The sequence below is a fragment of the Microtus pennsylvanicus genome, chromosome 3 (assembly GCF_037038515.1).
Source record: "Microtus pennsylvanicus isolate mMicPen1 chromosome 3, mMicPen1.hap1, whole genome shotgun sequence".
Classification (NCBI taxonomy): Eukaryota; Metazoa; Chordata; class Mammalia; order Rodentia; family Cricetidae; genus Microtus; species Microtus pennsylvanicus.
This window is the reverse complement of record NC_134581.1, coordinates 143,794,244-143,810,586: the sequence shown is the minus strand read 5'-3', so window position 1 is coordinate 143,810,586 and position 16,343 is coordinate 143,794,244. Positions and strand designations below refer to the sequence as shown.

The following is a 16,343-nucleotide window of genomic DNA, read 5'->3' as shown; positions in this document are numbered from 1 at the left end:
AGATTTTTAGATAAAAGTGTATTCGTGGTGCAAGATGGCCTAGGCCATCAGTGGCCATCGGTGTGCCCACGAGACATGGGTACTAATTGATCTTTAAGGACTGAGAGCCGACACCTTCACAAGAGACTGATCTCATTAAGCCTGTTTTATACAACACCCTTAAGAAAATATTTTTTAGATGTGCCTTTTCGAGGCATGGGGTTCCTAAGTGGCATTAATTTCTTACTTGATATCTATTTCTTGTTCCCTAGGCACTTTTAAATTCAGTACAGATGCTGCTGAGTTCATTCCTCAGGAGAGAAGAAATTCTGGTCTGAATTGTGGGACCCAAAGAAGACTAGACTCTAGGATTGGGAGAAGAAATTACAGTTTCTCACCTCCCTGTCACCTTCCCAGGCAGAATCCTTACGATGACATCTCTGCTATTCATCAGCACAATTACGCCTCTGGAAGCAAACCCAAGAGTCACCAGGTGTTTTTCCAGTCTAATAAATCACTCAAGAACCATGGCCTTCACAATCAGCCATGGCAGAAGTTGAGGAATGAAAAACACCAAAGCAGAGTCAAGAAATCACAAGGGCTCACTGACCAGACGTCAGATGCATCCAGTTTAGAAAGTGTGACCAGGTCAGAGAGTGGAGCAGACCTTAGGGAGCATAGCCCTTCTGAGAGTGAGAAAGACGTGGTTATTGCAGATCCTAGGGGAGCAAAGCCCAAAAAGGCAGCACAGCTTACATACAACTATGGCAGAGGGCCAAAGGCCAAAGGGAAGCCCAAATGCGAGCTGGGTAGTAGAATGAGCCCGAAGTCTGAGGATGAAAGCACCAGACCTGTGGGGGCTTCCCAGACTGACTTTTCAGATGCGTCCTGTAGAAAGGCTGTAGTGGATAGCTGCGTGTCGAGACGGAACGAGCAGAGAAGATACCCACAGAAAAGGCCTCCGTGGGAGGTGGAGGGTGCCAGACCACGACCAGGCAGGAACTCACCCAAACAGGAAAGTCAGCGACATTTAAATTCAGGGCCTAAAAACAACATGCCCCCCATTCCAAAGGATAATCTCAGAGAAAGACCAACAAAGTCAGCCTGTGACACTGGGAATTTGGCCGTTGTCAACAAGTCTTCCAGAAGAGTTGACCAAGAGAAGAATGCAGGAAGGAGACAGGACCCTCAAGTGCTCTCTCCTTTCCCCAGAGGCAAACAGAGCCATGTGCTGAAGAATGTGGAAACACATACAGGTCAGTGTGCCTGGAGGGGAGGGAAGACTGCTTGAGGGTAATTTTCAAGCACTACACTCATAATTTAGAAACCATAAAAATAAAAAAACGGTAGTTGTGAAGCCTACCTTAATTCAGCACCTACTTGGATCCTGCCACTACCCATTGCTGCCCTCACTGGTAACCTCTTTTTTTTGTTTGTCTTTGAGACAGGGTCGTAAGCTCTCTACCACTGAGTTATAACCCCAAATCTTTATTACTTGAGACAGTCTTAAATTACTCTGGGTGTCCTTAAATTTACTCTATAATCCAGGCAGGGCTTGAACTAATGCTCTTCCTGCCTCAGCTTCCTGAATAGCTGGTATTACAAACCTGGACCACCAGGCCCAGCACTCTTTCGGTTTACTGATTTTCCTCCAATAAATTATTATGTAAGGGCTTTAAATGTAGCTAACGATGCTAAAGCTCTCTGAGTTTCAGATTCTTTTTGAGTTACGGTAGCAGAAGCAGGACATGGTAACATTTCGTTGCCCCTGTTGATTACAGCTGATGCAGCTCTCCTCATCTTGTTGGTTCCACTGCAGTGGTTCTGTCTCCTGTCTTAACTCTTTTTTTCAGCTCATTTTTGCTCCTTCAGCAGTGAACAGTTTTTCCAAAACACATCCTGAACTCATCACTCGTCTGTCTTGGGTTCCGTCACTGTAGGTTCTGACTTCTGTCTTCTGTGCCGTACCCTGTCATTTTCCTCCAGATTCCTTCCTGTTCTGTCTGTCCAAGCTGTTGGATGCAGTTCCCTCTGTCTAGAGTCACTACCCCCTTAGCTCACTGCTACACTTTTTTGTTATTCATTTGATTTACTTTTTGTTCATTTTTCACTTTTCATTTTTTTATGTGTACGTATATCTGTGTACTGTGTGTGTGCCTGGTGCCCATGAAGGCCAGAAGAGGTTGTCAGACCCCCTAGAACTGAAGTTACAGCTGATTGTAAGCCACCAATTCTGGGAATCAAACCCAAGACCTCTGGAAGAATCAGCCCGTGCTCTTAAGCACTGAGCTAGCCCTCCAGCCACTAACCCTGGCTAGCCTGGAACTTGTTTTGTAAACTAGGCTGGCCTTGAACTCACAGAAATCTGCCTGCCTCCTGAGTGCTGGGATTAAAGATTTATTTTGTGTGTGCACCTGAGTGTATTTATATGCATCACTGTGTGTACCAAGAAGCCCTCCGAGGCCAGAAGAAGGGCATTAGATCCCCTGAAACTTCAGTTACAGGTGGTCATGAGCTACCACAGGGGTGCTGGGAACTGAACTCAGGTCCTCAGCAAGATTGGCATACCACTGAGCCATCTCTTCAACAGTAAAGTCCTTTAGACAGGAGCTCACTGCTTCCCTGGCTGGCTTGGACATGTAAACTCCCAGAATCCCTCTGCCCTTCCAAGCAGTAGGATTGAAGGTTTGTGCTGCAGTTCCACTTGTGAATGTAGATGTTTCGAAAGTGAGTTTAGTTACATATCCAGGGGCCTTTTCTTATCCCTATAGTATTGTCTCTTCCAGTCTTTTACAAGCTTGTCTTTTTTATCCCTATACATACTTCTGTTTCCAAATTTATTACTCGAAACCATAATTTGAGCACTTAATCTCAGCACTTGGGAGGCAGAGGCAGACAGATCTCTTAGTTTGAAGCTAGCCTGGCCTACAGTGAGTTTCAGAACAGCTAGGACTACACAAGAGAAATCCTGTCTCAACCCACCCCCACCCCCAAGAATGAAAGAAACCATAATTTATCTCCATGATAGTGTTTGGAGTCACTATTTATAAAAAAGTCTTTCTTTTTTTTTTTTTTTTTTTTTTTTTTTTTGAGTCTCCCTATGTAGTAGCCCTGGCCTCTGGATGCTGGAATTAAAGGAATGCACCATCACCACCTCACAGATATATGTTGATTTCTTTGTTTTTAGATATAGGTGTCCCCTGTGTAGCCCTAGCCTGGAACTTGTTGTAGACAGGCTGACCTTAAACTAACAAAAATCTTTCTCAGCCTCCTAGTGCTGGGATTCCAGGCATGGGCCACTGTCCTTGGCCTAGATACCGTATCTTTCTTTTTCCTTGTGGTGTTCTTGCCTCACACAGCTCTTAGAACATAGTTGAGAGTCGGTTCTGACTGGTCCACAGAACTTGTGTTGACCTAAATACTCTCCTGTAAGGATGTTCTGAAGCATGTGTTCTCTCTCTTCACAATTACCGTCCTGCCCCCTTCTTTACAAATAAACCTTTTACACTATTTGAAGACATTCCTCATTTTGCACTGAGTGTGTTATTACATCAAGGCAAAGAGCTAGGTATGGCAGCGAGCATGCCTTTAATACTAGCACTGGAGAAGACTGAGTTTGAGAACAGACTGCTGCTTAGCAAGACTCTCTGTGTATTGGGGGTGGGGATAACTTCAGTATGTAAGCTCTTCCTCATGATCTTTTACCTTTATTGATCTCCTTTTGGTTTATTGTGAGCCTTTGACCTAATCAATGATGCTACCACCTGCCCAGGGCCTGTTTTTTCACTGAGCTCCCCGCACCTCACTCCCACAGTGTTTCTCTGTGTAGCCCAAGCTGTCCTTGAACTCAGATCCACCTGTCTTGCCAGGTGGTGATGGACAGTGGCCACACACCTTTAATCCCAGCACGGGAGGAAGAACCAGGCCAGCCAGAGCTGTTATATAGAAAAACCCTGTCTCAAAACAAACAACAAAAAAAGAGCTGGGAGTGGGGGTGTACACCTTTAATCTCAGCACTGGAGGCCGAAGCTCCCAAGTGTTGGGATTAAAGGCATGCATCATCACCTGGCTAGTTTTCTGTTTTTTAAAACACAGGTATTTTATGTTACTTGCGTTGTCTTTAAACTTTCTGTGTAACCTAGCCTGGCCTTGAACTCCTGCTTCAGTCTTAGTGCTAGATTACAGGTATGTGCCACCAGGCCAAGTGTTAGCCTTGTCTTTGTTGTTTGTGTGCTGGTTGTTTTTTGGTGTTTTTTTGTTTGTTTGTTTTTTGTCAGCTTGAAGCAAACTAGCATTATCTGGAAGTGGAAATTTCAATTGAAAAAATGCCTCCATCAGATTGAACTGTAGGCAAGTCCATAGAGGCATTTTCTTGATTAATAATTGATGTGGGAGGCCCACCCCATTTTGGACAATGCCACCCCTGGGCAGGTAGTCCAGGGAGATATAAGAAAGATAGCTGAGGTCTAGAGAGATGGCTCAGTAGTTAGGAGCACTGGTTACTCTTCCAGTGGGTCCAGGTTCAATTCCCAGCAGCCATATGACAACTCACAACTGTCTGTAATTCCAGTTCCAAGGGATCCAACACCCCTATACCCCTATACAGACGTACATGAAGGCAAAAAATGCCAATGCACATGAAATAAAAATAAATTTAAAAAGAGAGCTAACTAAAGGTGAGTGTGAAGACAAGCTAGTGAGCAGTGGTACTCCATGGCTTCATTCCTGCTGTGTGTGCCTGCCCTAGCTTCCTCCACAGTAGACTAAGCTTCAGCTAAAATAAATCCTTTCCTCCCCAAGTTGCTTATGATAATGGTGTTTTATCACAGCAGTAAAAAGCAAGCTAGGATAATTTGTTTCTGATTTTGTTTTTTAAACTCAAAGACAATTTTTATTGAAGTTTAAAACAAAAACCCCCAGGAAAGCAAGCTGTAAATTTTAACAGCTGCCTATAGAGAAGAATGGAGAAAAGAATGGGTGGGGGAGGGTGCCCCTGAGTCAATCTGTGTGGAGGTCAGCCCTGTGTCAGCAGCAGAGCAGAGCTGAGCCACAGAGCAAGCAAAGCCCGAAGTGTGAGGGAAAGCTTAGAACAGGGACTTGTTTGTTTTTTGAATTAGTTATTTGGTGAGTGGACCTTAGTGTAAGGGTCTGAGACTTGGTGGGAAGTTGGGGGTTTGTTGGTGTATCTGAAAAGTTTGAAGTCAGTTAGCACCCAGTCAGGTAGGTCTGTGTTCTCCAGGTTATTCCAGTGCGCTGTGTCCTTTCACTGACATACTGTTCAACTAGAATCATAGCAGACACAGTCATGGCTCAGAAATGATGCGAGGCTCTGGTGCAAAAGGGCTTCTGGGAAATGAAAAAGAGCCATGGTCAGACAGGACTTGCAGCTAACACGGACAAGTCTTGGCACTGAGACCTGATAGTTCACTAGCACAGAGCAGCTCTAGAATTCCGCTACTACCATATTTTACACATTAGACATGCTTTGATAAAACCTAAGAGGAAGGTATTGTTGCCAACGAGAGATTTATATTTCTCTCTCTAAGATCTCTTTGGAGCCATTCATTGTTTTTTTTTTTTTATTGTGGGTGCCCAGTATTTCCAAGGTACCACTCTAATAAAAATCTTGGTTCCCAAGGAGAGTATCTTCTGTGTATATAGTTAGATAATAAGTAATATGTATAATACGTGGTTTATCATGAGACAGGGTCTGACTGTGGCCTAGGTGAGCCTCTGAGTCTTTATTCTCCTATCTCAGCCTGGAGTGCTGAGATTACAGGGCTGTACCATGATGCCTGACATTGTCGGGTAGCTCTAAATATTGAGGGAAAATTCAGTGTGCAAGAAGAATAGATTGTGTTCAGGGGGTAAATTGTAACTTTTCTAAGTGTGCTGAGGACTGTGAATGAGAAGTCACATTTTGAGTAAATACCGGAGTGGATGAGGAGCTGAGCCACACAGCTATCTAGGGCAAGTCTTCTGGGCACAGGATGGAGCATAAAGCCCCAGGCAGGAGTCTACCTGGCCGTGAGGAAAGAAGATGCGCAGTGGGACTGGGAGGAGGAGGTGAGGCCACTGTGAGGATCTGGACTTTTACAGTCACCAAATAAGAACTATTGAAAAGGGCTAGGGAGATGGTTAGCATTTAAAAAGAGCACTAGCTGCTTTTGTAGGGGACTCAGATTCAGTTCTAACACACATAACACACACATGTCAACTCACAACAGTCTGTAACTCCAGTTCCAGAGGATCTGACACTTCTGGCGTCTGAGGGCACCAGGCACCCACACATACATATAAAATTTTTGTTTTGTTTTAACTGGTAAGCTCTGACCAGAAGAGTACACCTAAGAGCACCCACCTCTGTACCAAAACTGGAGGTTGAACCCAGGGCCTCTTGGTGCCAAGCAAGCACTCTTATTACTGAGTTGTATGCCTACCTTCTTTCCCTTTTTATTTTGAGACAGTGTCTCACTAAGTTGCCTAGGCTAGTTTGCCATTATTCTGTATCAGGAAGGTCATGAACTTGTGATCCTCTTGCTTGAGCCTGCCTAGTAGCTGGGATTGCTGGCTTACAGCCTCTGGGCCAAATTTAATTTACAGTTTGCTGTTCTTATTGCTGGGGTCTAAAGGAAACAGAAAGCAGCTTAGACCAGAGTGGGAGAAACAGATATTAGATTCTAGACATAGTCTGCAAATTGCTGACATAAGACCCTGTCTCAAACTCTAAATAAATAAGCAAATAAAATGACAATTGCAAGGTAAACCGATGATTACTTTTAGGTTTATTCAGTGCTTACTATTCTTTATTATTTGTGGGGTTTTGAAACAAGTATTTTTTTAATTTTATTGATTTTTTTTTTTTTGAGCTCTACGTTTTCCTCTCCCCTCCTCTTCAACCCTCTCCCAAGGTCCCCATGCTCTCAATTTACTCTGTCTCAGGGTCCTCATTGTTGTCTAAGTTCTCTGGGATTGTGATTTGTAGGCTGGCTTTCTTTGCTTTATGTTTAAAAACCACTTATGAATGAGTACATGCGATAATTGTCTTTCTGGGTCTGGGTTACCTCACTCAAAATGATTAAAACAAGGTTTTATTATATAGCCCAGGCTGATCTTGAAATCTCGTGCTCCAGTGAGACTCCTGAACCCTAGGACCACAGGCCTGAGCTATAGCTCTGAATAATCTGGGTGGACTTGGGAGAATGTTTACTCCATTATAGGAATCCCTACCTAAATGTCTGCTTTCTCAGTCCTGTCTCAGCAACTTCTGCCCATTCTCAGCTTCTAAGTCTGAATAACCATTTATTCAGAATCAGATATCCCTTTAAGTCTGTTAGAATATATTGTCAAATGGCTTATTTCTCTGTTGACTAAAATAAGGAATGGTTTTCTATGTTTCAGTTTGTTTATTTGTTTTTTTAAACAGGTTCCCTAATTGAGCAGCTAACTACAGAAAAATACGAATGTATGGTGTGCTGTGAATTGGTTCAAGTTACAGCCCCAGTGTGGAGCTGTCAGAGCTGTTTTCATGTCTTTCATTTGAACTGCATCAAGAAGTGGGCCCGGTCTCCAGCATCGCATGCAGGTCAGTCATTTGTGTTTCCCGAGTTGTTTCTGCGCAGTGCTTTAATAAATTTGGGTTATAAACCTGGCTTTAAAATGCTAGCCAGGAGGTGGTGGCGCACTCCTTTAATCCCAGCACTCGGGAGACAGAGGCAGGTGGGTCTTTGTGAGTTCAAGGCCAGCCTGGTCTACAAAGCAGGTTTCAGAACAGCCAGAGCTACATGAGACTCTATCTCGAAGAAAAAAAAAATTCCTCTTAAGCATTTATCTGTAGGTAGAATGTTACTTTATTCTCTTGTTTTATGATGGGACTTAAGTTGTAGATCTTAAATAAACCAGCTAAACATAACTACGAAAATATTTAGCCGTGAAATCAATAATTTTTTAATTGGAAATGGTAGGTTTCATTGAAGTGCAACTATAAAAAGTGGTTTTTTTTGGACTAATGAAATGGCATAAAGTGGAAGGGTACTTTGTATCAAATATATATTTCATAGGAGAGAGCCAACTCCTGAAAGTTGTCCTCTGATCCCCAACGTGTGTCATGGCTCTCTAGAGCACACACACAAAAGAAAATGTAATACCAAAATGATTTGAGAAAGCATTCATTACCAGGTGTAGTGGCTCACACTTTAATCCCAGAAGAAGTTGGAAGGCAAAGGTGGAAGTATTTCTGTGAGTTTGAAGCCAGCCTGCTCCACATAGCATGTTTCAGGCTAGCCAGAGCTACACAGTAAGACCCTGCTCCCCAAAAAAACCCGTGTGTGTGTGTGTGTAGTTTGCTTAGACATTTATATAAATTGTTTAATTTATCCTTCAGATATTAGGTTATTTCTGCATATCACAAATTTCTGTAGTATTATAGGTAATGCAGATCTTGCTGATAACATGCTCCCTGTGTTGTGGCTTTTTAATTCAGGACATAAGGATTTTCCTGTATACCCAATAGTTTTTCTCTTCAAGTTAATATTGAAATTAGAGATGATGAGCAAGATGGATACCTACTTGATTCACTGTGTTAGTAGGTCTTTGTAGCCTGAATACAGTATTTAATGAAGTATTCAACAATGTGATTTACTTGCCTTTTTTTTTTTTCTTGAGAACTTTATTCAGGAGTAAAGCAATAAGACGAAATTAATAAATTAAAAGTTAGAGGGAGCACCTCAGGGTGAGAGTTACTTAAGAGCCTAGATCTGTTTCTTAAATGTCTGATAATATTCAGCATTTTAATTCTAACTGCTTCAATGATGTGAATTCCTATAGATTTACTTTTTTCTTTGTGAAACAGGGTCTCCCTAGACCTTGAACTCAGAGAGATCCTGCCTCTTGCCTTCCAAGTGCTGGGATTAAGAGGATATGTCACTATATTTGGCCAGAAGTTTAAAATTACAGTACTGCTTTTTCAGGAGGGTGCAGAGGGGAAAGCCCTAGAGACCTGGATAGACCAAGCACACTCCCTACTGCTGAGCTATATCCCTAACTCAGCGTGTGCTGTGGAAAGACATTGTATTGATAGATTCTTTTCTTTCTTTCTTTTTAAACAGATGGCCAGAGTGGTTGGAGGTGCCCTGCTTGTCAGAATGTTTCTGCACATGTTCCTAATACTTATACTTGTTTCTGTGGTAAGTTTATTTACATACACTGGAGTACTTTTTATTCCTACATTGTACCTCAGTGATCTGCAGGGCTCGCTTCAGAAGTGCCTGATAGACCTCAAAGTAAGAAGCTCTCCTATTGTACTCATGCTTCCATCACCAGGTGGAGCCCTGGGCCGTGGTGCTCCTGGCGGGCTCTTCTGGAGGTGGGTCTTCTGATTATGCCAGCCAGGCTCATGCTGGTTCTAAGCAGTCAGTTGAGGCAGATACTGATGTGTGTTCCCCCTCAGTGCTAGCTGTAATACCTTTTATTACCTTTATTAATTTTAGATTTAAGCCATGTACAAAAGATAGTGTTTAATTTAAGACATCAATCATTTGTCTGTATAGTGGAGAGATTTTTCTATAAATTGTCAGTACAAATTAACCTTGAATCTTCTCTTTCTATAGAATAGTTTTTTCCTTGTTTTGCCTGTTTTTTTAATTTAAATAGTTTTTTTAATTGATTCTTTGGGAATTTTACATCATGTACCCTAATTCCACTCACCTCCTGGTCTCCTCATCTTCCCCTCACCCCTACAGCACTCCCCCAAAAAGAAAATAAAAAAACAAAGCAAGCAAACAAACAAGAACAAACCAAACCAAAAAGAACCTCTTCATTTCTCCATCTTTCCCCCCTCTGCAACTCCTCTCCATTCGTCCTGCTGGCACTGGGAGTGGTGTGTCACACAGTACACACTTTGTCCCGTCAGCTTCACTAGCAGATGTTCTTTGTAATGAGTCCCTGCTCTGGTTTCTGGTACACCATCATCATTGGATCCTCACCTAAACTCTCCTAAGGTAGTCCACGGGCTCCCTAAGTCATGAAAATCCTGCTGATACTGTTCCACAGGACCAGCCTCTCGTGAGTTCCAGCAGGTCCTAGATGGGTTAGACGTTAGAGTAGGCCAACCCAAGACCCAGGTATGGGCCTAGGGGTAACTGAGCTGGTCATTCCAGGCTACTGGAACCACTAGCCTCAGGTGAGAGGATGGAGCCATCTCCCCTATGCCCATGCCATCAGGGTCACGGTTCTCCCTCACCTGTGGTGAAGGGTGGGGACCATCTCTCCCAATGCAGGGTCAACTCTCTGGCTGCAATGTCCAGCAAGAGGCAAGGCTAGCTTTTCCAGAGGTAGTGAAGGGTTCCTATGGCCCCTGAGGTGGCACAGGCCACAGACATCTACACAACCCAGCTGCAACTGGACCATGAACCCAGATGTGGCCCTCAGCAGCAGCTTGGCTCCTGACAAAGTGACATTTTGGCTCCAGGTGGAAGCACTGGCCACTCAGATTGGGATGGCTCTGGTGGCAGCATGGTCCCCAGACATCACCAAGGCCTTAGGTTGCCTCCCCAACCTGGGCTTTAGTATGACCTTTGGTGGCAGTACATGCCATTCAGATCAGCACAGCCCCAGAGCTAGTGTGACCCGTGGACACCAACATGGCCCCAGACCTTGGGTGTCCACATTGTGTTTGATGGTAACAGGAGCCTCAGACAACACAGACCCTGGCTGCAGTAGGGCCACAGACCCAGACATGGCCCTCAACTCCAGCTCAGGCCCCAATGTCACAATGGCATCAGGTAGCAGCACAGGCAGGCCACTCAGATCTGCATGGCCCTGGCTGCAGCATGACCCTTGGACACCATCATGGAGTCAGGTGGCTGACCCAACCCTGGGCGTCCACCGACCCTTGGTGGCAACAAGAACCACATATGTCCATCCAGACCCTGACCACTATGGGACCACAGACCCTGGCATGGCCCTCAAAATAGCAACCTGGACTGAGGTGACACCAAGTTTTTCCTGTTTTTTTGTTGTTGTTTTGAGATGATCTGTGTAGCCCTAGCTGTCCTGGAACATACTATGTAGACCAGGCCAGACTTGAACTCACAGAGGTCCGCCTGCCTTTGTCTTCCTGAGATTAAAGACATGTGCCACACTCTCCAGCTCCCTTTTCCTGTTTTTTAATAACTACACCTTTTTGGTTTTTGTTTTGATCCAGATGCTAATTTCTACTGCTAGCTGTATGTCTTGTTTTGTATTTCTCCTTCATTTTAGTAACTAATCTGCTAGTTGATTTTCTTTCTTGACAGTTTGTTTCTCCCTTTGAACCGTTAGGCTTTGCATCTGCCTTTGTTGCCTCCCTGAAACTGTCTTCAGAAGTCATCAGTGACCCTGGCCATGTGGGCTGATGTATAAATTAACTTCTTGGGCAACGTGACTCCCTTGACACCTTTGACCATTCCCTTTGTAATCCTTGTTCTATTTCTTTTTGTATACTATCTTTATGGTCCTAACCAGTTTGCTCATATTCCTCCTTTTTTCATGACAACTAAGTGACATCAATTCCTTGATTCCTTCACTAGCAAACATTCTCTCCCCCTCTGTGGTTCTTGGTTCAAACCCAGAGCCTCCACCTACTGGGCAAGCACTCTGCACTGAGCTCCCCTTTTATTACATCTTACTCCACTCTCTCACCCGGATGCCTTTCCCAAAGAACCTCCATTTGTCAGCCTCTTCTCGCTCTGGCTTCTCTTTATGTGGAAACTGCTGGTTGTGTAGGTTTTATTTCCAGAACCCAAGTTTAGTGTCCTACTGGAAAGGGAATGTAAATTAGACATAAGAGGTCACTGGGAAATCAATGAGATAGACAGAATAATAGTAAGACTTAACGGATATGCATTTATTGTGACTTTTGCGATAGCCTTTCACTCTAGCCCAAGCTACAGGAAGATCTCTGTGAAGATTTGTATGGTGACATTGGCTATGAGATTGTGGTCCTTTTATGCCTACTGTGAAGCTTTAGAGCCAGGCTCCTCCACAGGGGTTTATGTCTTCATCCACAGCCTCTTCCAGTTTTTTAATAGCTACACCTTTTTGTTTTTTGTTTTGATCCAGATGCTAATTTCTACTGCTAGCTGTATGTCTTTTCTGTCCTTTCTCTACCCACCCCCTCAGCCTCGCCCACAGTGCCAGAACATGTTAAAGAAGTGTCCTACCACTGAGCTGTACTCCAGTTCTCTTCCTTTATTTCCTTCTGATCATTACCGCAGATAATTCTTTGTTCATTTATTTAAGATTTCTTAGTTAATAGATTTTGTTCAGTAGTCAAAATGGTATTTTCATAGGTAAAAATGACTATCTTTTTCAGGTAATCTTGATGTTAAGATTTATCATGCTAAGTAGAGTGTTTAATAAGTAGCATCACAGTCAGCTTTTTGTTTTAGCATGTGAGATAACAGTTGTACTGCTGAAAACCATACTTAACGTTTCACACTGTACTCTGTTTCGAAACGTTGGGAATATGGTTGAAATTTATAGCATTGACTTTCTCATCTGATGTGTTGTAGGTAAAGTAAAGAATCCTGAATGGAGCAGAAATGAAATTCCACATAGTTGTGGTGAGGTTTGTAGGAAGAAACAGCCTGGCCAGGACTGTCCACATTCCTGTAACCTGTAAGTTGGAGTGATGGATTTCTGGGGACTCAGTGGGTGTGCTTTGCTAGTGCCTTTAAGTACACATACCATTACCACGGAACAAGAGGGGTAAAGAGTGCCTTTGTAGTGAGCACTCTGCACAAGTTATTAATCCTTTCCACGGCCATGTGTAGGTATGATCATTTCTACTTTATAGACGAAACTCAGGAAGGCTAACCCTCGTGCCCAGTGTTGCAGTGCTAAGAAGTGATAGGGCTGGGTATGAAAAGCCAGTGATCCTTCCACTGTTTTGTACTGCTAGCCCTAAAAAGAAGAGAGCCTTGGATGTCTATAGGGAAAGCACTTGTTTAACATCCTGTATGGTAGAATTTTGAGGTTGGGAGGGGTGCTTGTTTTTCTTTTTCACAAAATTGTGTTACCCATATGATTAATTAGACTTTCCTGTAATTGCTTTTAATTTCCGAAGGATTGCATTTGCCGTCATTTAGAATGCCCCTCCCCAGAATACAAATTGCAGACCCTTGTTATCACATGGTCCTCTGGAAGAGCAGCAAGCACTCTTAACTACCCCACCAACTCTTCAGACGCCTATAGATTTTAGAATTTTGTTGTTCTTTAACAGCCCTGGCTGTCCTGGAACTAACTTTGTAGACCAGGCTGGCCTCTGCCTCCCAAGTTCTGGGATTAAAGGCATGTTCCACCAAACCCAGCTTGTTTATTTAAAAAAAAAAAAGAAGAAAAAAAAAGACATGAAAGGAGAAGGGGACTAGCTGGAGTGGGAAGAAAGGACAAGAACAGACAATGGGGTGGAGGGTGAGCATCATCAAAAATATATGATATACATGTATGGGCTTTATTATTTGTGTGTGTGCATGCATGTATATGCAGGCCCCCAGACCCACATGGAAGTGAGGGGAGCATTTTGTGCTGTTAGTGCTGTCGTTCCTCCTTTACATGGCTTCTGGGGATGAAAGTCAGCAGGTCACAGGCTCAGAAAGCAAGCACCTTTACTTGCTGAGCACCTCCACTGCCCTGTTTTGTTACTTTGTTTTGTGTTTTGAGACAAGATCCGATGCTATAGCCCTAGCTACCCTCATCCACTCTGTTATGCCTCACCTTCCCGTGTGCTGGGGTTACAAGTGTGAGCCAGCACTGTGCCCAGGAGAGAAACCACTATTTTGAATGATATATATTCATTTTTTAAAAAGGCCTCTCCCCAATTTGTAGAAATTCCCAAAATAGGATTAAAGAGAGGTGACTTGGGTCAAGGTGCTTGCTGCAAAGACTGAGACCTGGGTTTGAGCTCAGGGGTCTACATGGTAAAGAAGAAGACTGACTCCAACAGCTTGTCTTCAGACCTGCACATGGCATGGTGGACCACGTACACACAAACACATACAAAATATAAGTGGAGTTTCTTACCCAGTCTATGATTGACACTGGTTCTACACGAAGATAGTATTTATCAAACCATATTTAAATTCCTTTTTTTCTTCTTCTGACTTCCACAACATTTTGTTGAGATGTCTGATTCTAGCCTAGAGCACATCACTAAGCTCAGTTTCCCGTGCCCTCCAGCCCTGTGCTGGGATTCTGTTTCCTCCCTGCATGCTGTGCTCGTGTCAGCCACCTTCGCACTGGTACTGCTGTCACCAGCTGATGGGACATGTCTGTTCTCCCCGTGGAATGAGCGCATTCCTTCTTTCCTTCCTTCTCCCAAGAATCCAATCCAGGGTCTCCAATACTAGGCAAGGGTAAAAAGGGGGGGGAGGGCTGGAGAGATGGCTCAGAGGTTGAGAGCACTGACTGCTCTTCCAGAGGTCTTGAGTTCAATTCTCAGCAACCACATGGTGGCTCACAGCCATCTGTAATGAGATCTAGTGCCCTCTTCTGGCCTGCAAGCATACAGACAGAACACTGCATACATAATAAACAAACAAATAAATAAAGAGGGAAGGGCTGGAGAGATGGCTCAGATGTTAAGCGCATTGGCTGCTCTTCCAGAGATCTTGAGTTCAATTCCCAGCAACCACATGGTGGCTTAAAACCATCTTAATGAGATCTGGTGCCCTCTTCTAGCCTGCAGGCATACACGAAGAAGGAACAATGTGTACATAATAAATCAGCCAAAAAAATAAACGTGGCACGGTTTGTGGGTTTTGTTTTGTTTTGTTTTTCCCAAGACAGGATTTCTCTGTTTAGCCCTTGCTGTCCTGGAACTCACTCTGTAGACCGGGCTGGCCTCAAACTCAGAGATGCACCTGCGTCTGCCTCCTGAGTGCTGGGATGAGGCATGCACCATCACTGCCTGTCCACACATTGAACCAAAGACCGTATATTTTAAAGTGTCATCTTTGTCAAACCCAAACTAAAACAGGATTTTGAGTTGAGTTTGAGATTTATTTATTTATTATTGTCATGTGTAACAGCTCTAGCTGTCCCAGAACTCTAGACCAGGCTGGCCTTGAAGTCACGAGACCTTCCCGCCCCTGCCTCCTAAGTGCTGGAATTAAAGGTGTGTGCCACCACTGCCCGGCTACTTGTTTTTCTGAAATGATTGTTATTCTGAAATGATAATGCTGTCAACTTTTTCTACATAAAAATATTTATTATTGTCTTTTTGAAGCAGTCTTACTTTGTAACCTTAGCTGGCTTAAAGTTCATTATGTAGATCAGGCTGGCCTCAAATTTGCAATGCTCCTTCTGCTTGTGCTTCCTCAGTGCTGGAATTATGTGCTACCTCATCTGTTTTAAAAATATAATTTTTTTACCCCAGTTTTTCGAGACAGTTGCTTTGTGTAACAGTCCTGGAGGTCCTGAAACTCACTTTGTAGACTGGCTTCGAGGTCACAGAGATCCATCCTCCTACCTCTGCCTCCATTGTGCCCAGCCAATTTGTTTCTTAATTAAGTGTCTTTCGAGAAATACTAAGACATTGTATAGTAGGCTTATTTGTGGCCTGTCCTAGTTTGCTTTTGTTGCTGTGGTCAGAAGCTGACCAAGATCAATGGGAAGGAAAGGGTTTATTACACTTCTGAGTCAGAACCCATCAAGGAAGCCTCAAACGAGCTTAAGCAGGAGCCTGGAGACAGGAACTGAGGCCAGGCTTAAGCAGAGGTCAGGAGGCGCATTTCTTGCTCTTCATAACCCAGGACCACCTTCCAAGGTGCTCCCTCCCACAGTGGCGCCGTCAGTCATCAGTCAAGACAGTGTCACAGGCATGTTCACAGGGCAGTTTGATGAAGGCAGTACCGCCCTCGGCTGAGGTTTCCTCTTCCCTGTTGTCCAAGTTGGCAGCAAAGATTAGCCATCGCCTTGCTGTATTCACAGCAGGACACAGCTGAGGCAACGTTGTTTGGATTTTGGTACATATAAATGGTTTCTTTATTAAAGCTTTTTCTCTTACAGTCTCTGCCATCCTGGACCCTGCCCGCCCTGCCCTGCTTTTACAACTAAAGCATGTGAATGTGGACGCACCAGGTAAAGTTAGAACTGGACTGAGGAAGAAGTCAGTTTCCATATGCACGATTCACATGTGATTGTCTGATGTAGAAGATTAGTAAACAGATAGAAGTAAATGGTTGGCATAAATAAAGTCATCCCTGATGTCCCTGGGGACTTGGTTCCAGGACCTCTGGGGTTAAGGCAAAGCTAGAACCAAAGCTCTGTTAGCATCTTGTGAGGTAAGCGTTCTGGCTGTATGCAGTGCAAACATGCCTGGTCCC

General features: G+C 43.8%; 1 protein-coding gene across 3 annotated transcripts in view; it reads left to right on the top strand.

Annotated features, from left to right (window-relative positions):
• The window catches only part of Nfx1 (nuclear transcription factor, X-box binding 1), a 56,790-nt gene that overhangs the window by 5,442 nt on the left and 35,005 nt on the right, over positions 1–16,343 (top strand). For all 3 annotated transcript variants that reach the window (XM_075967508.1, XM_075967509.1, XM_075967511.1), the window contains 5 exons: positions 252–1,235; positions 7,406–7,564; positions 9,087–9,164; positions 12,531–12,636; positions 16,027–16,098. In XM_075967508.1, the coding sequence (XP_075823623.1) occupies positions 252–1,235; positions 7,406–7,564; positions 9,087–9,164; positions 12,531–12,636; positions 16,027–16,098 (1,399 nt within the window). The remainder of the gene's footprint in view (positions 1–251; positions 1,236–7,405; positions 7,565–9,086; positions 9,165–12,530; positions 12,637–16,026; positions 16,099–16,343) is intronic.